Source organism: Pagrus major, chromosome 1 (assembly GCF_040436345.1).
Source record: "Pagrus major chromosome 1, Pma_NU_1.0".
Taxonomy (NCBI): domain Eukaryota; kingdom Metazoa; phylum Chordata; class Actinopteri; order Spariformes; family Sparidae; genus Pagrus; species Pagrus major.
The window spans coordinates 21,407,021-21,431,151 of record NC_133215.1 but is presented as its reverse complement, the minus strand read 5'-3'; the positions used below and the strand labels follow the sequence as shown (position 1 = coordinate 21,431,151).

At 40.1% G+C, this 24,131-nt stretch overlaps 2 protein-coding genes across 2 annotated transcripts in view; one reads left to right on the top strand and one right to left on the bottom strand.

The window, feature by feature from the left end:
• The window catches only part of ntn1a (netrin 1a), a 69,330-nt gene extending 49,220 nt beyond the window's left edge, over positions 1-20,110 (top strand). Inside the window, exons 5-7 of the mRNA XM_073469234.1 lie at positions 827-880; positions 11,306-11,380; positions 16,785-20,110. Of these exons, the coding sequence (XP_073325335.1) occupies positions 827-880; positions 11,306-11,380; positions 16,785-17,113 (458 nt within the window). The 3' untranslated portion in view covers positions 17,114-20,110. The remainder of the gene's footprint in view (positions 1-826; positions 881-11,305; positions 11,381-16,784) is intronic.
• Positions 20,111-21,002: 892 nt separating this feature from the next.
• stx8 (syntaxin 8) overlaps positions 21,003-24,131 on the bottom strand; it is a 43,438-nt gene continuing 40,309 nt past the window's right edge. The window contains exon 8 of the mRNA XM_073463164.1: positions 21,003-21,785. Within this exon, the coding sequence (XP_073319265.1) occupies positions 21,721-21,785 (65 nt within the window). The 3' untranslated portion in view covers positions 21,003-21,720. The remainder of the gene's footprint in view (positions 21,786-24,131) is intronic.

The following is a 24,131-nucleotide window of genomic DNA, read 5'->3' as shown; positions in this document are numbered from 1 at the left end:
TGCGCGAACATTGACAGCATATTGTGGCCACCTCTAAATATCGCTGGGCCACCCCAGGCAAAAAATCCTAGAACCGCCTCTGACAAGAAATAAAATACATTTTAAAAAGTAAAGAAAATAAAAGGGCACTGGATGAAAACAACTTCATTTATGTGCAAGTTCATCCCCGTGCAAGAGTAAAATGTTGGCATTGTACGTTTCTCCAAACCACTTGTATGTGGAGGAGGAAGAGCCAAAAAATGATCATGAACCCTAAATGTTTTTATGCCTTAACATAACCAAAGAAGTTTCTAGAAACGTAAAATGCCAATATTTATTCTTGTCATTGGGGTGAGATGTTTCACAGTTGATCACCAGATCATATAAATTATTGCCCTTTGTATTTCAAGCCTTTTACATCTTTTTTATGAGAGTAGAAAGAAGAGAGTTGGCACAAAATTAGGGGAAAGAGACAGAGAAAGCAATAAGACTTTGGGATGTTGCAATGTCATGGTTAGCATCTTAAACCCCCTTTTTGATCAGACATATCTTGTGAGAGTAAAGAAGAAAAATATAGCCACAAAAGTCCCTGTCAGTATTTAGTCAATTTGCTGCTTACCGTCAACCACAACATTCACACTAAAATCTTGTCTGTTGAAAAAAAATCACTGAGCAACTGATATATTATCATTCCTTTGAATTGTTTTGCATTAATCCTTTCTTATCAGATATGCACATTTACGCACTGCACCAACATGCATGCACACAAAGAGAAAAAACACATGGATTCACATAAACATGAAACTGATCTTCATCTGTGTCTTTGTCTCGTTTTCTTTGGGAGTAGAGATTCCGGTAGCACCTCCTACGACCCCATCCAGCAGTACGGAGGAGCCGTCAGGTGAGTACCGCAGAGAGTCAAACATTTATTTTGCTTTTACTTATAGTTATCTTTATATTTTTGGGGCCACGCATGCATACAAGATAAAATAAAGATGAGCGGTGAACAGTTCCATGCCTAGCCAACGTGATTTTATCCACAAGTGTAAAAAAAAAAGAAAAGGGAGACTGCTGGATAAATTGGATCCCTCATGCCTTCACCCTCCTTATTAAGGCTTCATGAATATTAAATCCATTAGCAGCAACCCTGGGATGTGCCTCCTTTAATCTCTCACACTTTCACAATTAATCAGTCTAACTGCGGCACAGTGGGGTGTTGGTCCAGAGTACAGCGCGGGGGCCTGGCAGTTTGTTTGATTTGAGCAGTTTTCATCTCTTTCCCAGTCTGATCCAGTGAAGTGAGGGAAGAACTGTATCCTGAAATGTAGCACAGGATTCAATAGTACTTTATTTCATTCATTCGCCAGATGAATAATGTTTGAAATTATAGTGGAACTTTGTGGATTTTGCTTTGACAGGATATGACGTCAGGATCTAGAATGAATGCAGTAAGACTGATTAGAGATTCTGGACTTGTGGACTGGATTTGTGAGCTAATTTATTGGCTGAATTTTCTAGTTGTGTGTTATATTATATTCCAGTAGAATTATATTACATTATACAAAAACAGTTGCACAGTTTGTGGCATGAATTCTGCAAATGTGAGACACAAAAACGTGCATGTTGTGCTCACTAAAACATACCTGTGCAAACCCTGTTGGAATAAGTTCCGCATTTTATCTTTTGGCCTCATGGTGGGGAAAATTGAGTCATCTGGCACTGCATGTTTGCTCTGTCTCACCCGTGAAGTTAGCAGGAGGCCCAAGGTATATGTGTATGTGAGGCTCCTGCAGCTGTTGTTGGGCCCTCTGAGGTCCCAAACGTTCCCTGGACAGGCTCGATTGACAGCACAGTCAGGATACCACGAACCCTCCTCCACCTCTTTTCTTTTCTCCTCCGGTCTCTTTTCACTCTCCTCCACTTCCTTCGTCTCCCTCTGTTTCACGCTTTGTCTTCACATAACACTGTGGGTGGTGCCGAGCTGGAATATCTGGAGTTTCTCTGGGCCCCCTTGTCAGGAATCTGTCCACTTTTTGTGGTGTAGGAAATTTTCCTCACCTCATTGAGGGATTACTGGATAAGTGAGAAAGGGACCTGTATTACTTTATCAACTTGACTAAATGCAAAGTTGATCAGCATATTTATTGCTTTTCTGTTTTTGATTTCAACACTGAAAGGAAAAGATAACATGTTTTTTGTATGAAAGCGATACCCTTACCTCTCCCTCCAATGCCTGTTATATGAAATCTTTGCCTGTAGCTACATCCTGGTTTAAGGCTAGTAATCCCATTGAATAAATGCTGTCATTGAACTAATGTAAACACATGCTGAAGGAGACTGTGTAATGACTCGGGCCGTGTAGCTATACACAGATAATCTAATCACAGCAGAGAGTTCTGGGAATAGGTGTAATGGGCACGAGACTGTTCAGCCCAGAGAGGTTGAAATCAAGCAGATTGCAAGGTGGAGCACCTTGATGGACATCCTGCGTCGGCCATGTCAGAATCATGAGTAGCCAAGGGTCCCACAGGACCACCTGGGCTTGAGGCCCAGAGGATACATACATTACCCTCGGAGCCTCCTCAGAAGAACAAGTAAATGCACCTCTTGCTCGGCAGCTATGATATCACCTAGTATGTGATTGCAAACAGATGTGGTGATTTAATCAGAACATTAAACTATGTTTTAGTACCTACACCAGAGTTAATATTTATTTTATGCATTTTTATTATTATTATTAGTAGTAGTAGTAGTAGTAGTAGTAGTAAAATAGTTGTAGTGGGTCATGATATGAAATATATTTACTCAAGGGAAAGGAGAAGAAGAAAGGTTAGGCATGGCAGAAAGCAACTCAGTACATTTACTCAAATACTGTACATGAGTAAAATTTTGAGGAACTTGTACTTTATTTTTGTTACAAATTCTGGAAATATATATAATAATAAAATATAAAAATATAAATTAACTAGAATTGTGCTTTTACTTTAATCCATTTACGTGATAAATGTAGTTACTAGTTACTTTGCAGATTACATGATTACAGAGGCAAAGTAGTGCATTTAAAAATCATTTATTTTATCAGCAATCATATAAAAAAAAACATTAAATTTGATAAATCAAATACAATAATCGGCCAGATGATAATCAGTCGACCCTTAGTACACAGTGTAAACATACATGTAAATACACTCTATGTATAATTCACTAGTACTTTACTTTACTTTACTTAAGTACATTTAATATCAGATACTTTAACACTTTTTCTCAGTACTAATTGTGCAGGTGACTTTTACCAAAGTAATATTTTAACGCAATATCTTTACTTTTGCTCAATTATGACTTTTGAGTACTTTATACAACACTGTTTATTTAAGTCAAATTTTAAACGCATGACTTTTACTTGTAACAAACTATTTCTACGCTGTGGTACTGCTACTTTTACTTCAGCACAAGATCTGAGTACTTCTTCCACCTCTGAGCTTGGAGAAATAGGAAAAAAAGAGGATGAAGAGGACAAAATCAATAAAACTGAAAGAAAAGAAAAGAATAACATAAAGGTAAAGAGAAAGAGTAGGGGAGGAAGTAAAATCAAATTAGAATGCATTTTGAGGATTAGGTAGGACATGTACACAGATCATTTAAAAATGAATGTGGAAAAGTGAAAACAGGAGTGTGTGTGTGATACTAGGGGGGTGCTGGGCTGACAGCTGTGAGGCAGGTGCCTTGTTGAAGGAGGGGACGTATTTTTTTGTGAAGGGGTGGGGGGTGAATGGAGGGCGTGAGGGAAAATGGAGTGGATATTAATTTGTCTCCTGCAGCAGGGTTCTCCCCCTCTCGACCACACGGAGGGCTGGAATGCATGGAGAATACCTCCGATGGTGTGGCCCAGACAAAACACACATTGTGCTGGTAGGTCACGGATGGTGTGAGTCGCCACTCCCACGGGTCGTGACAGAGACGTCTGCGCGGCAACGAAATGTGGAGGAGATTAACCGCTGATGACCTGCGATGGCCGCCCGGCCCTGTCAGGATACACAGGATGTGAAAGTAACTAATGATGATGAGGAGAGGGAGAGTTGGAGTGACGATGATGAGGCTCATAAGGGTAACGAGGTTCAATTTTAATGTGTGTGTGTGTCTTGTCTGTGGCTGGAAGTGATCAGAATCTGTAGTGGACCCCTCCTTGGATTTTTTGGACATGAGTCTTGCTTCACACTCCCTGTTACTCGCCAGCTCCAGTCAGCTTCACAGTCATATCAGCATGAGAGCTAACTGTATGAGAGAGGAGAAATAATAGTAAAGGATATTTTGCAATAAGCACGGCCAAAAATAGAACAGCGCAGTATCAAATTCTCATTATCAATATAAATCTTTTGCATGCAATCTACCCTTTTTAATGGCTTGTAAACCTCGGCAGGGTTATTTCCCCTCTCTTGGTTTGTACTCTTTGGGCGATAACCAACAGGAGTCCCCGCTGACTCATCTGAATCTCATCAGTTACAGTAACAGAGGGCGACACAACTCATCAGAGCTGAATGCACGCCACCCGAAAAGTAAAATCTCAAACCAGGTCAAGATCTCTCAACAGCCTCTTCACTGGCTGTTGTCTGCTGAAAACAAACCACCTTTTACTCTCTGACGATACAATGAGAGAAGAAGCGAGGGACTCCCTCGCTTTCTTTGCTCCGTTCTCTCTCCATCTTTGCTGGACAGGATCCAAACTCACGGCTCTGGTGCGAGAGCAGAGCGGGGCAGCACACTGGGCTCCATAATCTAATTACATGCTTTATTTGCAGCAATTTGTTTCTCAATCAGTCTGGTTGAGGGAGAAAGCCCTCCTCCTGGGCTGTCATTTACACCTCCCCATCTCGGTGTGCTGGTACCTCTGATGCCGCCCTGCCTCTGTGGCCACGTTCACACATACTGTATATCCAGTGTGTCTCGATTCATCTGATATAGATCGCTGTTCACACCTGGCTATGACTCAAGAGACCACTTGTGATCAGATTTCATTCCAGCGAGGCTACTTTTGATTTTATCTGTGTGGAAACTGTGAGAGCAGCTGAACAGAAACAGCAGAATGCATATTTGTATGGGGTGGTGGTTATTCACCTTCAATATCTTTCATACTTGTCAAATCACCTGTAATGGCGGTGTGTCGTGTAATATTTGTGCAGCAAAGTTCCTAGGACAACTCATTTGTGTTAGGGGTGCCATACTGTATGTATATGCAGCCATACAGTGTGATGGAAGACTGTTATCTCTTGGAAATCCCAAGATTTCTTTATTGACACTGCAGGAAGTAGTGTGCCCTTTATGTAGTGAGGTGGAAAGCAAAAAGTGTTTGGGGTCATATGTGGGCATGTAGCATGTCTGACTTTCATGCTGGAGACCAGAGTGTCCCTTTAGATACCTGCAGAAACACAGCCCATGCACGTACCCGAACGCACACAGAACGCAGATACTCCAAGCAACAAAAATTCGATTTCACATGTTGTTGCGTTGTGCAGTGTGTCACCTTAAAACCCTAAGACAACGCAAGTGCGAGCCGCAGTTTGACCGTTGCAGTCTGTGGGTGCCTCAGCATGAAACAAGGGAAAGGTGAAACCTGTTTGTTTTAAGACACTTCGTCACCACTTCAACCACTTCTCTTATCTCCTTGTTTGTTTCTCTTTCTCTTCCTTCTGTACAGTAGTCACAGCAGTACACATTCCTCCACACACGCCATGTTTGTTTACTGCTGTGGTCAAGGAAATGCGCCGATTAGCTCTATATTGGCCGCTTAAGGACAGGCGTTGTGTTGTGTTACCTCCGCCACTGTGTAAGAGCGGACACGCATTGGTGCTAGCTAGGCCAGGCATTGTCATTTGCATTTGCATAGTTGTGTAGACCATGTTTCTGGCAGTAGTTGCCATGCACAGATGAATGAAGTCAGAGGGTTTTGCTGAAATCATCCAATATTGGCGTTCTTGTCTTGTTAGGATTGCTTAAAATGTTTATTTCTTCTGCTAACTTCTGATCAACATACCAAAGCTCATTCTAGTGCCAAGTGTGAACAAGACTTACATTACATCTGGCCTGGAAGGAGACACCTCAAGTGGGCATTCAGAATACACAATGATTTATATACTAAATAGGATTTTACAACTCTTTATCTTTGGGAAACTATTTTATCTTGCATAGCAACAATTGTGAGGTAAACAGTAGAAATACAACATTCACATAACAAAATAATCCACCAGGATTGTGCATGCATTTGATTGGCCAACTCAGCGCCTTGCCAGATGACATTGCATTGCACTGTGGCAAAAGTTGAGCCAGGTTTATTGCCAGAGCCTCCTCCTCCTCCTCCTTTTCCTCCTCCTCGGCACCCCGCTGTGCTACTGGACTGGCTTCATTCAAATGAATGAGGCTTAAGGAAGGAGTGACCCTCAAATCTCTTCATGTAAAAATGATTATCTTGTTGGAAGAACTGAATCTGAGTGTTACAGAACCCTGTCGAGTTCTTCCTGACACGAGGACAAAACACAGGCTGGTGGTGGTTCTAGACTTTGCAGTGTGTGCAGATTTCTGGGCTGAATGTTGAATTCTTTGCACACCAGTCCTGCTGTGTTGTGGAAAATATGTTTGCTTGATTTGCCTTAAGAAAAGGGTACTTGTTCCCTCTTTTGTTTAAATTCTGCTTTGGATCAGTGGGTCATTGTCTTCCAGATTCAAGAGAGATGTTGGGGAGTTTGATTCTAAACAAGTTCAATTGGTTCGATCTTTTTTGTTTTTTGTTGTTTTGATTGTAAATATCTTCAGCTTTTGCAGGTTACAGTTCATATTACCTCAACCCGGTCATCAGGATAAATGTTAGATAAGTACGTTTCTGCAAAACCACAGATAAGTTCAAACTTGACGTTTCTTTATGTTGCTACTTTAGGTTGAATTTTCTATTTCTCTTTTGTCACAACGCTGTGCTCATGGTCTGATTAGGTTTAAGCACAAAAACCATTTGGTTAGGGTTAGAAAAACATCATGGTTAGGCTAATAGCATATAATGTGAATGTGACATGCCACGTTTGGTACAAATGTCAACCATGAACGTGCCTGTGGTTTGTAGAAATGTTTACTGCGAACATTATATCCAGGCGACTTGGCTGGTTACCTACACCCCGAATTATGTTTAGGGCCAGTAAACAAAACTGCAGTCAATGTACACAAGCATGTACACATCATTGATCTATCTAACAAACCCAGGCCTAGTTTTGCTCCCTTCTAGCTTTGGCTCAAACGCACAGAACTGTACAGTACTGTATTCTGTCTCGGAGCAGCTTTAGTAAGAAGCATCCCAAATGAAAACGATTAGCTTAAAGGGCTGTACAGCACTTTGATAGAAGGGCCAAAGGTCCACCTCTCAGTTACGCACTCCTCCGTGCTCTGAAAGGCAGTGAAACAAAGCGCTGTAGTAACTACATCTACTCAGAACACCCAGAGCACATTTTAGCTCCGTGCTACAGGACTGCTCCCACTTCCCCTGCTTGTAACACACGCACAAAGGGAACATTTGTCCTCACGGTAGGGGACTGCCTGGCCCTAAATGGGGATCTAGGGGTGCTCTCAGCGGGGCCCGGAGCTCTGTCTCAGGGGTACACTAATGGGGAACGAAAGGCTATCAAAGGGAAGTATCATGATGGCATCAAGGGGGGTTATGAGAAAACAAAGCTTTCTTTCCACAGCTCCCCCTTCCATCATTTACATGGTAATCAGGTGCAGCTCATATAGACTCCTCTGTTTCATTTACTTTGCCTATTTTCGTTACTCTCTCTATTTAGTACCACCAGCTCCAGCTTTGCAGCCTTGCGACACAGCTTTTTGCTGATTTGGGGGTTTCACTTAAAAATCCTGATCCTCCTCCTCTGCTTCTTCGTCTTCTTCTTCTTCCCACCCCCCTGATAAACTTCACTCCTGTCTTCTTTTTTCTTGTCAACCTCTCCACCCCTTCGCTCTCTTACCAGTATCCATTCTCCCGCCTCCCTTCCCTGCATTTTTTCTTGCCGTGGTGTTCCCCCGGCAACCTCATTCAGACAGAGTATAAAGGAGAGTAAAGGCATGGAGCAAAGATCTGGTCACAACAATGAAGTTTGTTCATATTCAGGCTGCCTGAAAGCTCCGATCCTTCTTCCACCGCCACTCGCTGTCCGTCCATCTCTTGCTGCCTCCTTCCTTCTCTCTTTTATTTTACTATACTCATTACAACACAGTACTGAAGTGTAAACCAAATCAGTACTCTGGATTCAATTTATTCCAGTTGGGAGAGCGCTGAAGGAGCAGAAAAAATGGGATAACTCTTTTTTTTTTTTTTTCTCTTTAAAATAATATGGCCTCACGTCACATTATGCTGGCCGGCACTGTAAGTGTCTGGCAGCGTGACAGCATAGCATGGGGCAATCACTGAACCTATATACTCTCTGGATTGCTGAAAGTGGAGGGAGGGATAGACTGTTGCCTCCTTCACCTACTGGTAATCTATCATAAAATTGATGGCACATGCATATCCCCATGACGAGGAGCAGTTATACTCTGCAATGGAAAGGTGGCCGACAAAAATACTTCCATTACTTGAAAACACATCAACCAATGGAGATACAGTACAGTATATAAACAAACTAATTTTATGTATTTATACCCTCAAATACCGTATTTCGGTTTATTTCTAACCACAAAGTACGTCATTAGTGAGAGACTCATCTTTTCTCCATTTTCACATGGAATATTCAAACTTGAATTTTGGCTCTAAACATGGTATTAAAATGGGATCTGTAGCCGGATACGTTATTTGGATTATAAATAGTCTTGCCTTAGTTTTTACACCTGGTAACCTCATTGAGACCAGATCTCTAGTTTCCAGAGCAAAACCATGAGTGCATAAGTAACTTTATAAACTTTGTGAAACTCTTTCTACGACAAAATTCCAAAGTTTTAGTGTTAATCTGGAACATTTAATACATTAAGTTATTCCTTTTTTGTTTCAGTTTGTTCCCTCTGCTCAGATGCGTAATGCGTCCTTTGGTGCTTTCATGGCACGGAACAGACGTACAATCGGTAATTAGAGGCACGTCTCTTTCAACCGTCTTGCTTTCTAGCTCTCCAAATAAAAACATATATTTTACGTTAGCTAAAAACAGCTATCTTCATGTGTGTACAGATTGCGTTAACATCTGAACACAATGAGAGCCAGACTACCTCTACCTCGAGTACACGTAAGGCGATTGCGTAATTAGGATACAAAAAGGGACACTATAATCTGGTTGCAAAATTGCAAAAAAATAGACGTAGTTAGATTACAGATACATTTAGTAAAAATAAATGGATTACTAATCTGATAACAATTTTAAAAATAGAGAAACTCGTCTGTAACACATGACAACAAGTGTGTATTCTCAGAGAAGACACACTCGTTATTAGGATTAAATAAAAGTCATCTTATTGATATTCCTTTTCTCTCATCTTTCTTTGCATGTTTGGTATTGAGGTAATCCAAAAGTAAGTAAGGAATTAAGTTACCTTACTTTCATATTGTGATAATTGGATTACATTACAGATTATATTTTTGTTACAGATAATTAGTAACTGTATCAGAATACATTTTTAAAGTAACCCTCCCGACCCTGATTAACATGTTTTTCCTTATTTGGATAATGTTAACGGTCACTAGGGCTGCATGGTATGGTAAAAACATGACATTGCGTTGCGTTGTGTTTTGACATATGTAGCGATTGTGATATGATCCATGACTAGTGGAGCTTCCCCGCAACAGAGAGCTGTGAGGCGATTTGGGTGCGTAAGGGTATTTGTTCATGGCTCCAGAGAGGCCCCCCCCCCAAAAAAAGGTTCCTCTGCCTAACGCTTCATGGATGGCTAATTTTCCCTTCCTGACCTCCCTTTGTGTGGCATTGACCCCTTCACACCCCCCACCTTCCACTCCCTCAAATAGCTGCCAGCCGTCAGCGCTCTTTCCCCCTGTCCGCACTGCAATAAATGCAAAAGCTTGACATGGTCCTCGCAGGGGCCTTGAAGTGATCGCGGGGTGATTTTTTTTTGGGAGGTCGGGGGCTGAGGTGACAAGCGAGGTGAGATTTGGAGGGAGGTGGGGAGTTGAACTGGGTAGAGGAGGGTGGTCTGCACAGGCCTGACTCATTCCCACAGTCTGACAGGCAGTGAGTGGGTTGAAGGAAGGTTTATCCTAAACCGCTGCTCCATCCTGAGTTCTTCACCATCACACGTGGGGGTTACAGACATGGTTGGAGGGTAAAGTGCCTCCAACCACAACCAAAACACACACCGCTTAATAATTCCAACAGTGGCCCTGCAGACAACACAATCAGACCAGACAGATGTGTCAACCAGTCAGCCAAAAGAAGTGTTGCCAGAGGTTTTTCTGTCTCTTTGTGACAGGACCCCAAAGCAGATGATGTTTGTCTTTCTTTCTTTCTTTCTTTCTTTCTTTCTTTCTTTCTTTCTTTCTTTCTTTCTTTCTTTCTTTCTTTCTTTCTTTCTTCTTTACTAAACTGCATTATAGTGAAAAGAAATGCCCAAAACAAAAGTGCATGATAGGAAAAGAATCGCACATGAGATTGATTCTTCTAAAGGTGGTACTAAAGCAGCTGTGTTAAAGTGTTGAACTTTGATATTTTCTAAAACTCAGCCATTCATTTCAAACGTAGGCCCAGTAGAGGAAAATATTTCATACACTTCAATATTGTATAAATTATGAAGTTCACTGTGGCTTTGGTTTTGCACAAAGCTCATCTATGTGTGTTTAAATTTTACCGCCATCTTTAAAATTGCTTTTTTTTTTTTTTTTTAAATAACATGAATAAATGTATGTTTTATATTGCAAATATTTTCCTGATTTGTTTTTTGTTTTGTTTTTTGAAAGAAGATATATGGTAGATCACTTTATTATGCAAGGGGATTTTTTTTTCCAAATATAAAGCCTTGATGTGATTCCTATTTTTATAAATGTTTTAAGTTTGTAATAAATGATTCATTCTCCTTGGTTTTTAATTTCACAAATTTCTTGGAATAATTTTACACATCGTTATGTTTTTTTTTTAAGGAGCTATGCACGCTGTAGATTTGCAGCCTTTAAAAGATGTGCACACTAACATGTTTTTGTATTCTTTCTTTACGGTCTGAAAATTTCTTAAAGTGAGAATGTGCTTAGCTGCTCAACAATGAATTCTTAAATTCACAAAACCCTCTCCCCCCATTACTAACAATTCATTTCTTTTCTCTCATCAGCCTCCTAACTGTATTCTCTTCTTTCGTATTCTTGCAGACTGCGACTCTTATTGCAAGGCGTCCAAAGGCAAACTGAAGATCAACATGAAGAAGTACTGCAAGAAAGATTACGGTGAGTCAACGGACAACACGCAGTCCATTTAATGACATCGATTAACGTTCATTTCAACAGGAAAGCTTAAAAACATGTGGTCTGATGGAAGAAACACACAGTGTCCTTTTTCACTGACTTGGCTCTGGATGAAAAACAAGTTTTTTATTCTGCAGGAACAAATAGTGTGTTTGGGATATGCATTTGTTTTGCTGTGCGCCAATTTCTAGACCCAGAATACATCCCATCTCATCCCAGTGCAGCACGTTGTGGAGCTGCTATGGTTTACAGGGGGAGGCATTTTACTGATGGCTTACTCCAGCTTTCTGAGGATAGAGACAAAGGATCAAACAGAAGACAGCAGATCTTCAAGGCGGAAGAGAGAAGCAGACAAACAGAAGGAGAGAAAGGGAAGGATAAAGAATTAGGCAGAGGTGTGTGTGTGGGGAGGGTTGTCTCCGAGAAGGCATTTAAGACCCGGCGGATAAAGCAAAGACAGTGTGACGGACAGTGGGTGCTCTCTAAGAGATCCTCATTAAGGCAGCCCACTTCCCCCCACAATTGAAGCGCTTCTCACTGCATTCCTGTGACCGTCCGTCCGCCACGCCATTCAAGGTGTGGATAAGACGTATGACCTCTCCCCTCTTCCCCTCCCTCTGTCCCCTCCCCTGATTGAAGTCAGGCTGCTGAACCGGTCAACCAAGCAGCAGCATCCTGCAGCATACCTCAGCAGCTTGACGGACAGGCCTGAGCTTTGTTCTGCAGGGATTTGGGGGAGTAAGGGGGTCAAGCTTATAGACACCTCCTCTTCCACCAGTGCCTTTACCTTGCTGCTGATGTCGTGAGAAGAGCCTTGCCTCTGAAATATGTATCAGTTCATGCATGAATGGCTGTGTTAATTTTTTTGGTTTGGCCAAATAGCGGTCAGTGTCGCAGGTTCCATTTTTTCGTTTAAAACTACAGTTAGTGGAGAAGTAAGAAGAGACATGAGGATGTCCTGCTGGAGAAAGCATCATTCATCATGTTGCTGAGTACCCTCATGCATGTACATCTCAAGAGTGAAACGAGGAGAGCCTCCCAACTGATTTGGCATGTGTTGTGAGTGTGTGTGAAGTGTAGGGGATCTGCTGGTAGTGATGGTCGAGATAACACCGAGCAAAAGACAAATGGAAGTTCCTCTTTCGCGCCAATGTTTGTGTAGATGCAGGATATTTTTATATGGGGGGAGACAGATCGTGGCAGAGTATTAGAGAAAAACTCTGTGGTTCAGTTGAATTCAATTACAAGACAAAAGGGACTGTTGTTACTCATCAGGTCAACACATGGACAGTAATTATATACAGACACAGATTTGATTTCTTTGTATTTCAAAGAAGAGCACATAATTACTCCCCCTCTCAGAGTAAATAGATTTTAAAACATATGCTGTCTGAAGAACTGTGTAGGCAGGGTTCGGTCAGATTAATTTGAAATATAATCAGTCACAGAATACAAATTACAATGCCGTTTTGGATTACAAAAAATGTAATTTAATCTGAATACATTTGGATTGCTTCAAAATCGAGGATTGAAATATTGCTACAAAAAAAATCTTTGTCTTTTTTAAAAAATATACTTTCAAAGGAAATACAATTCATTTGGCATCTTCAGAAGAGTGTGCTGTGTGCATTCGTCAACATGTGGGATGCTGTTTTTTGTGTAATGTTTTTTTGTTGCTGCTGTTTCTTAATCCAGTGCCTCATGAAGTACTTTGCTTTTGTGATGCGACGCACTTCAAACACTGTATGACAGATGTGCTTTTCACGAGTTAGAGTGCTGCTTATAATGAAAAATAGTTTGCGATAATTCAAAGACGTAATCAAAAATGTTCTCTAGTAACCCTGACAACGTAACTGCAATGTAATTATACCTTTTTCAAATTAATCAGACTGATTGGTTACTTATTTTTTGCAATCTGAATATGTAACCCCAATTATATGTAATCCGTTACTATCAAAGGCTGCCTGTAGGTTTTTTAAGATTTTTTTTATATTCAGGCTTTTGTTGAAACACCTCATTTGGTCCATCCTTCCACCGTTACTTTTACATGCTGCATCATCCTCTGTGTAATCCACTTTCTCCTCGCCTTGCCTGCACCAGGGGGGCTTTGTGCTGCCGATGTGCACAAGAGCATTAAGCTTCTTGTCATATCACTCCTTAGTTTGCAGCAGCATATTCAAGATTCATAACAGACCAAGAACAAGAACAAGTTCCATGTGCAGTCCAGTCAGCGAAGCTGATCGAAAAGTCAAACACAATGTAAATATACAGGATAAGTATGGAGAGCCAAAGCTTTGGACTGTTTTGAAAAGATCAGCAGGGGAGCTGGGCTCCATGCTGCGTATGGAAGCGATGCTACAAGCTTCTGTGGTTGACATACAGACGCACATAAAGAGTCACAGGAGGGAGTGTGGTGTAGAGAGGGGATAGAAATGTCTGAACTGAGAAAAATCCCTGGTACACTGCTCGAGGCATTTCAGTGTACAGTGATTGTTGACTAAACTCAAACAGAGAGAACAGCACTCGGTGGCAGCTGGTAGGGACAAGGTGGTGCCGAGGTCACCATTGGGTCACAGACGGGGCCTTAGTGGACGTGCTGTACAACCAGAGTGAAAATCAGCTACAAACACCAGCAGAAGTACACATCAAAATAATAGCCCGATAGAAGTGTAAATGGGACGAGGTATTTTGGGTGCCACTGGTTCGAGAAGTCCCATTCATTTTATACACTGACAAAGGTGATCAGGTAGATCGATTTTACAGCTTGGATGGACATGATATTGAAATCATCAGCATAGAAGATCAACAACTGAGTTAGAAAATACTTTGTTCTTCGACAGAAAAAATACATCCAATAGCTACAGATTATGCTGTTGAAAAAACTGACAAAACTATTTGCTGAAATTGCTCATAGCTAGTGCAGTATTTTGAGCTGTTCCTCGTTGTTGATGCAGTTCAACATTAGGAAAAACCCAGTATGCTTTATGAAATATTAAAAAGGAGAGACAGGAAAAAGCCATTCACAACTGCTGTCACAACATCTCAAGTCCTCAAGAAGCTTCAACAAATTTTAAATTGACTCTCAATGCAGCAAAAATATCTAAACAGTACTGGAAACTAAAATGTATAACCTAGAAACAGTTTTCTGTTTCCCCAGTCAGTTTTAGATCTTCACCATCCACAGAGTGCGACTCCCAAGGCGGTGATCCAACACGGATATGGATAAAAAACCTGCCCTGAATACAGGATACAGTCCTAATACCGTCATGATGTAGAACTCCATTAGCTCCATGCTGAAGGTGAAACCAGTGACCCTGTAACACAGTGGTTCATTTCAAAAGCTGTCCCCTAAGTACAGTTGAAGTATAATGGAAGTTAATAGAGATCTGGTCAATATAATACATATTGATACATGTCGGGTTAGGATCCACGAGAGGCAACCCTCTCCTTCCTCCCGCTCGCTCTCTGAGGACCATCATGTGATATCACTAGTGTGTCTTTCCAGCTAACGTCCCAAATAGCTCTACCCTGCCTCTTAATCACATTACAAATCACACCGCTCTGTCAGTCGTAATGGACATAATGCATGTGGAGCTGTATATATCATAGCTAGACCGTAGACCAGCCTTTTCCACTGAGGATAAAACAGTGGCCAAACGATGAGTGAAGTAGGCGAGCCTGTTGGTTTGTTGGTTTCGGAAGAGTGTCGGATGCAACCTGCGCATTTCAGATTCTCTTGGATCCTCTAACAAGCATTTAGTACGAAGCAAACTGACCCTGTAAGACTCTTTGTTTGCTATAATGCAGTGCAACTGAAGAAATCCTAAGCATAAGAGGCTTTTGGAGGACACTGAGGCCGAAACAGCGAGTCCTCCCAGAAGGTGTCAGAGCTCTGCGTACTGTGACATGATCCCTCTTTGCTTCAGCATGGGTCAGCACTCAGCATTTTAGCTGCCAACTCTACGCTTGTGGTTGCGAGCCGCGAGGACGGAGTGTGCTGATGTTTGAATAACGGCCACATTTGGAAAAAGAGTCAGCGTGCTTGGAAGAAAAAAAAAGACCCTTTCCTTCTATTGTGACAGATATTTCAATGTGGTGTTTCTCCAATGATGCAGCAAATAGAAGCAATGAGCAAGTGCTCATAACAGTAATAAAAACAGCTGCATATCTTCATGCATGAGAATGGTGGTCAGTTGAGCTACAACGATAAATATCCAATGACAGAGAAAATTAAGTGGAATAGAAATTGTTAAAATGGGAAAAGTCTTTTCCCTCAATTACCATGTTAAAGCATGGAAAAACCATTGAAATGAAAAGGTAAAAGCACAGCATGACGCAGGAAGCTGTGGACAAACTCCAAAACCAATACTACCATACTTTAGTATGTCTCAATACATAATATGTCCAAATGCATTATGCCAAAAATACCTGGATGTCCTACTACATCCAGCTGCATTTTGCCGAATGTAAGTCATCATGCTTTTCTGGCTATTCTGACCCACAATCCTCTGTGCAGTGGAAGATACATCACATCGACTGAGCCGCCAAGCGAGCACAGATGACCATACTTTGGATTTTCCTGGGAGACTCACTTCTTTCATTGCCTTCTCCCCGTTTCCTCCAAGGCTCACTGTTCTCCTGCATTTCTCCTAATTTATTTACAATTTTTTACTCAAAATTAATGAAATGCATGAAAACTGATGAATATAAGTTTGTTTCAGAGATTTACATAAGTTCGCACAAGAGGGGCAAATTATTCTGCTGTATTTTTCTGAAGATTCAAAGTAAAATTAAAGGTATTTAATATAAAAATGCTGCTGCAGTGTAGTTGTTATTTTGTTTTATTTTCATTCTCATGCAGGAAACAAAGTCTCTAAAAACTACATTTTTTGTGAGGGTGGACCCCTAGACCCCTGTACCAAAGTATGCAGATGACAGCTCACTGGCAGCGTTCCAAATGGCAAAAACATTTTTTTTATTGAAAATATCGCGCTTTGGACTGCGACAGATGTGTGAGCAAGAGGGTTTAAGTTCAAGGCGCAGTGACAAAGTAATATGTTGCAGTTGTACACATACTGCATGCAACAGTACGTACAGCTACAGTATGTTCTAATAGTAAAACAAAAAAGTGAGCAATTTGGTACGCAGCTGAAATATGTTAACAATTGGATGGATTGCCATGAAATTTTGAACAGACATCAATGGTCCCCATAAGATGAACTTAGTGATCCTGGTCAGCTTTTAGCTCAAAGGGCCACTGTGCTAAACTACAGGGTCACAAAGCCACTAGCACGGCTGCAGACTCTTAGTCTTGTTGAGAAAGTAACCTTTACTGCTGAGATTCATTCATGTGCCTTCTTCTTTGCTCCCTGACTTAACTCTGCAGCTGTCCAGGTGCACATCCTGAAGGCAGACAAGGCTGGCGAGTGGTGGAAGTTCACCGTCAACATCATCTCCGTCTACAAGCAGGGCGAGAGCCGCATCCGCCGCGGGGACCAGTTCCTGTGGGTCCGTGCCAAAGACGTGGCCTGCAAGTGTCCCAAGATCAAGCCTGGGAAGAAGTACCTGCTGCTGGGGAACGACGAGGACTCCCCCGGGCAGAGCGGAGTGGTGGCAGACAAAGGCAGCCTGGTTATCCAGTGGAGGGACACGTGGGCACGCAGGCTCAGGAAGTTCCAGCAGCGCGAGAAGAAAGGCAAGTGCAAGAAGCCATAGGCGGGAAAAGATGGAGAGGATGCCGGAGATGGGAGAGGAATTCAAGAGGAAAGCTGAGCGGGTCATTTTGAAAGAAATAAATAAATAAAAAAGAAAAGTGAACGAGAGGCAGACGGAGGACCACGGACAGACAAGAGACTGTTTATGTCGCTGCTTTTTTGTGTAGAAGCATGAAGAGAATTATTTAGGATGATTTGTTTTTCTAGTGAACTTTTGTTGAAGGAGCTCACCTTGCAGATTTGGTTTTATGGTTTATTTTACTTTGAGATTTTGTCTCTCTTGTGGATTTGCCGAATTTGCACCTATTACCAGCATATAAAGTTATTTGTGTTTGTTTTTCTTTATCTCAGTATGAAATCATTATATTTTATGTTTTAATTTTATGGACAGTTTCTGCTGGTGCAAAAAAAAAGACACAGAAAAAGCCACTTAATTACCACTGCAATTTTGCCTCTGCATGGTTTTCTTGTTGTATTCTTAGCTAAGAAGCGAGCTTGTCTTCACTGATCTGATCGAGGCAGTAATATTTCCTCTGTTGAGAATTGTGCCATAAAAACTATTGTTTGTAAGCCAGAGAAATGCATAATACATTTAGCTGTCACTGAGATTCCATTCATTCCCCCTGTTGTACAACTCCAGAAGCAAGATTTCTGTTGTCCCACATTTAGAATAAGCAAGTGACAGAAGAGGAGCAAGGATAAAAAATCAGTATTGACTTCAGCGTTTTTGACCTCGTTAATCTTGAGCATATTTTCACTCCATATGTGCCCCTTCAGATTTTAATGGTTAAATTTTGGTGGTTCAGTATTTGTACAATTTATTGATCAGTTCACTAACTGGTGCTGCTCATGGTACTAATGTTAAACGTATGCTCTTTGGGAGGAAGAACTGCATTTCAAATCACTGATTTCACTTTTAGTACTTTGAGTAACTGTGATTTAAAAAAAAAAAAAAAAATTCACAACTGACATACAAAAGTACAAGATGCCCGCCCCATCGATTGTGATAAAATACTACGGAAATTTTCACAAAGTCATGAGTGGTTCTTAGGTAGCACTAATAGAAATAAATAATAATGAATATGGGTTAAAGTTGCTACAAAATAAAATGTCAAATGTTTGTTTTAATTCATTCACATTCACACTTTAGAGATGTTATTTACTTGTTCTACCACAAAATGATTAGAGCTGTTACCCAAGGTAGGTCATCGTGCAAAGTGGATGCAACGTTATTGCTGTGCAGTTGTAAGTACTGCATGTTCTCAGAGGATACTGACAAAGAAGTGCATATAGTATGTCACAAGTGCAACTATGCAGATTTATGTTGTTTTATCTCTTTAGAAATGTATTTCTTCACACCAGCTCATGAAAACAACTTTGTAAAATGTGACAAAACATATCTTAAAGAATTTGAATGAGTGAGACAAAGAAAGAAACTCATCTCACTTATCTCACTAAGATACTTAACTAAATCAAAATAAAACAGGCTGTACTGTATGTGCTTATGTGGAACAAGACGTTTTATCGAACTCAATAGGAGGAAGCGATGAGAATGATCATAATGAAAAGGAAAAAATGTCCTTACCTCACGCGGTGCAGAAATTAATCCGAGTGCATAAAAATAAAAACTTTGCCGCGAGCTGCGCCTTGAAAAAGTGCTCAACAATTACTTAAATGTATTTCTGAAATCCACCTCACACTGGCTTGTATTCATCTAGAATAATTCCTACAGTACTTTGAGATTGCAGATAAATACCGTTACAGTCCACACACTCTTTTGCCAACACAATGCATGATTGTACATTCACTAAAAAGGACACTGTGCGACCAGTCAGGAGCTGCAGTCTCCCATTGACCTGTCACGTTAATTCTCTTCACTTCAACACTTGCACAGGGAGTGAATTGCATTCACTTGACGCTGCTCGATTCAAACCACATTGCTCATTTATTTGTATGCAGTTCAGTTTGGATTCCTCCAAGGAATGCGTGGTAAAAGCTCAGGTTTGTAAAAGCCCACAGTACATCTGATGTATCATAAACTGGGATTCCTTTCAGTCCGACCCAAAACACTTTGAGCAACACGTCTGATGTTGACGGTATTTGTATTTGTAACACCTTTTAAACTGTCCAACAGCATGAGTAACTGTACGAAGGGTTTTAAGATCTTTTCAAGACACATGGTCTTAATCAAATGGACTTTACTTCCTTTGTTTTAAATGGGAATAATTTCTGGTTCCATTATCTCATAAATCTACTCATTTGTCCGGGAATTGTCTGAGTGGACTGAAATGCCTCCGAGATGATGACAAATTTGAAGGGCTTATTAAACCGTGAAAAATCAAAATCACCTGGGTTCAGTTGTACGATAAAGAGAACAGATGACCTTGTTGCTGAGGTACTTCTCAATATTTACATTTAGGGTTTGACAGAGTTTGTTCTTTCTTTTCTGTACAATCGATCAATCAGTTCATCATGATGCTACATGCTGGTGGATTCTCCAGCACACTTACATAAAGAATATTCACATCTTTATTGTATAACAGTACATGTTTTCTGTTTGGCACAATGTAATCAGTAATCACACCTCTCTTAGTCCCTGTAGCCTCATCCTGTTAATTCTACATCTGTCTCCTGAGCAATGGTTTGACAAGCTTCCTGATGAAACGCTACACACACACACACACACACACCTGTCAAAGCATTGCTTTGTGTTCATACTATGAATTGTAAATGTTGTTTAGTTGTCATCATTGCCAAGACTTTTTGCAATGTTGTTTTACAATGCGTACTAATATATTATGGTTATTATATATGAATATATTTAATGACACAAGACATTGTGGATTTTATTGTCTTTTTCAACTTTTTTTTTTACTTGTTTGTGGTTGTTTAGATTGTTGCCATTAAAGAAGGAAATAATAACTACTGAACACACCAACCTGGTAGAACTTAATTCAGATTTTCAGTTGAAATAAACTCTTGTTACATTGAAAAAACATTTGCCTCTGTTAATGTGAATTTTCTTTGTTTATTTTTCTAGTTATTGAGATAATATTAAGTTGTTTAGTAGGGCTGCAACTTATGATTATTTGCATTATCGATTCATTTTCTTGTCTATAAAAAATTTCTAGTCTATCATTTGTCCAGCTGCCAGTCCAAAACACAGACTCTTCATTTACTATCATGAGAAAAGTTGTAAATCCTTACAACAGTTTAACAACTGACACATGAAAGGACAAAAGACCAGCCACATTGATTGTTATAAAATACGACTGACAATATTCATAAATGCTGAGTGGTTCTTGGTAGCACTAATAGAAATGAATAAAAATGAATATGGGCTCTTAAATTGCTACAAAATAAAATGTCAAATCTTTGTTTTAATTCATTCACATTCACACTTTATAAAGATATCATTTACTTGTTCTACCCCAAAGTAATCGGTAATCTGCTGGCTATTCCCACAACGATTAATCGTTTAGTCTTTAAAATGTCATTAGACTGTGAAAAGTGACATTGTTTTTAAACCAACCAACAGTCAAGAACCCAAAGACAATCAGAGAAGATCCTAACATTTAGGAAGCTGCAACCTGCAAATGTTTGACATATTTGCTTGAAAAGTGACTAAAACATAACATTCTTATAGATTATCAAAATAGTTGGTAATTAATTTTCTTTTGATTGACTAATCAATGAATCAACTAATCGTTTCAGCTCTAGTAAATAGTCAGCTTTATAATCTGCAATATCATGCATATATATGGAAGTGGTACTAGTGTGTTTGAGCTTTGTCACAGGTCCACCTCAGCTAAATATCATGTTACAAAACACTGCAATCGTGCAGCGTAAGCCCTGAGCATTAACACAGACAGACTGGAGTCCAGGGACTATTAACTGGAAATGTCATTTATTAGAAATTACAAGCTGAATTGATTTACAAGGAAGGAAAACAGGCATGTTAGTAACACGGCCGAGCTGTTTGTTTTGGCTGAGAGCTATTCTGTAAACGTTATAAAATCCCAAGACAAATGATAACATTACAACCGCTGCAGTAATGCATGAGTAAATATAAGTGAGTGTGAATATTGCAAAGCTTGCGGAATTACCATACCCAGTCAGAGCCTCAGGCCAGACCACAGACAGACGTATGAAAGGGAAACTCCTGCTGCCTGCGGGAGGTCCTACTGTTGGGTCAACATTAGCCATAGTCCAGGCTAAAAATATTTTTCAAAGGCTTACAAATCTCCAAAATAATTTAACTATTTGATACATTTAATGAGCCAGACACTTATTAAAGAGCACAATTTACATTTATGTACTATATTTAAAAAAACACATCTTCTGCAGGGTTACCAGTGTCTTTCATCAAACCAGAGGACTTATTGTAATGGACAATTTAACTGTGCACCTACAGAACTTCAGTTCACATCGCCTTGGTTAGGCAGTCACCAGTGACCTTTGTATCGATGCGAAGAGAAAGAATAAAAAAAATAAAATCTTGATGTGAGACTGTGTTTAAATGAGTGTCTGTACATGTGTGCACTGAGGATGCAAAGGTTTAAAACATTGTAGTTCAGCACAGGTCCTTATCACTGCTGTCCTCGTCCACTACACAGGCCACACAGCGATCACTACGATGGCTATGAGAAGCAGTACGATCACCACCAGCATCCCTGAAACACAAAAAATTAGAAAAAATAATAAATCAGATGGCAAAAGTCAAATCAATTGTGCAAAGTTCTTTTTTTAATGTAAACAAACTCCATGAAAAGACTCAAACCAACAATGAATTGACCCTGCTGCCAAATCTTGTGTATCCAAAGCCTGCTGCAGCTCAGTCCTCTGTGCCAAAGAGCTCCACTGTCGTCAAAAACATAAATTCCTCACACTTCATCAATGGGTGAATATGGCCACGCTAGTTTATTTTGACTTGATCCCAAAAGCAATGTCTCTGTAATATAATTGTATATTAATCCGCAACTGAAAATAGTTCCCAAACAAATGCACAACTTTATCCTGTTTGAGTAACATTTGCAAAAAACTACAGTGCCCGGCTGTTTTAGAAATTTAACTGGCAATTTGCAAAAATAATGAACCTGCAAATTTGTAACCTTGTTTTGAAATCTCTTTCGCGGGATCATACTTGGGTCTGAGGGACACAGAAAGAGTCGGGAAGCATTCACTGATAGCCTAATGCATTGTTGGTTTTGGTCTTTTCATTGGATTTGCTACAACTAAGATCAATACAGAAACATGCCTGACCTATCCTCAGGACTTTATTAGCTAGATAACCTGCTGAATAACACCATGACAGCATGCTAACTACTGTAAGCTAACCAGTTTGAAATCATCTAACGAGAAACTCTCTCTGATCTGAGCACTCTTGCCTGTTTTAAGAGAATGATGTATGTAGGTTATGCATTTTATGTGACACTTGTATGGATGTAGTACCCTTTAAATTTCTAAGTTTGAAAAACTGATTTAGTCACAAGTAAGTATGAAAATGAGATCAGTGTGCGGACTATATATGCAGGGCAAAAGGGGGAAAACTAAGGAAGAAGACTATTTATTTTACTTTTTTATCCCCTGTGATAAAACCTTTGCAGTTCACCTAATTGTTCCTAACTTTATTGTTAAAAATCCCAAATGTCAAGCAGCTGAGGAACTCCAACCTAATTTGAGACAGACTCACAGAGGAGTGGCATGCAGCAGACACAAGGGAATACATTTGGAAGAGGTAAGAAGCCTGCATACCTCTCTACTAATTTTCAAAGTCCTTGATCTTACCCAAGCCCCAAGTGCATATGCCCTCACAGCATATCACCATTTTTCTCTTGATGACTTAATGCAATTTACATGCATTCAACAGCCACAAAAGCTTTATTGCCACAGATTGCACACTGTGATAGGCATATGTTTCTGATTCGGCCTTGAGAGGATAATCATTGTTTTTCACTGATACTATGGAGGCAGAGAAAAATGTGCAAAAGCTCACTCACACTTCATCAAAGCGCTTTACCCCAGGACATGAAAATATTACAGTTTTTATTATAGCCACCACCCAGGGACAAAAAAAACCCTCACCGTTGTAAAAATCCACTACAGGTGGAATTTTCATCCTTCGTAAAAAAGACGTACGTCTTTTGGGAACTTTACAATCCAATTTTATTGGATCTGAATAATTTTGGATACGTTACTGAATCTAGTTAGGTGTAGCCTTTAATAAAAAAACACCAATAACATAATTCTCAGGGTATTTCCTGAAATGATTAACATTCAAAGGCCTTTCATTGTCACGACTTTCAAGGACACTTGAATAGTAAAGGGATATTGTTGAGGTTTTTAGTGACTTAGTGTGCTTTTTCTACTATGACAGCACAAAATCATTGCTAATTAAAAAGAGAGCAGATCACCTATTGGATGAGAGACGATGAGAGACGAATTCAACTGTTTTGAATGTTACCAACTTGGAAACGAATCTAGAGCCCAACCAGGCTGATGTTTTCACCATTACTAGGTAATTGCAGATATATCATCATATGTCCACCAATAATTACCAAGTTGTTACAATGCAGTTACCTTAGTGTGTCTCCACCAGAGAGCACTGACAAGTTTATTTTCCTACTCTGAAGTGTTCAGCTCAGTCCTTATCTTGTTAAAATCACTAAATTTAAATGAAAGGAAATTAATATCAGTGAATTTTTTTCCAGCACTCAAATATCAACAAGGCAAACAACTTATTTATATTGGTGAATCCATAACTGAAATGGCTATGGAAACTCAACCCTAGAAAATCTGTTACATGACGAGCAAAAAGAGAACCGTCTTTAATGTAATACTGTGTTTTAATGGTACAAATGGAGAAATTCATTGATTTTTTTTCAAGTCCGACCGTGATATTTTATGGCCAGATCGCCCACCCCTAAACAGTTTATATTCATGCGGCTCAGCTAGTACAGATTCTTTGAGGGTTATGAGATAGAAGCGATGGTGAGTGGCTTTATATCATGCACACATCA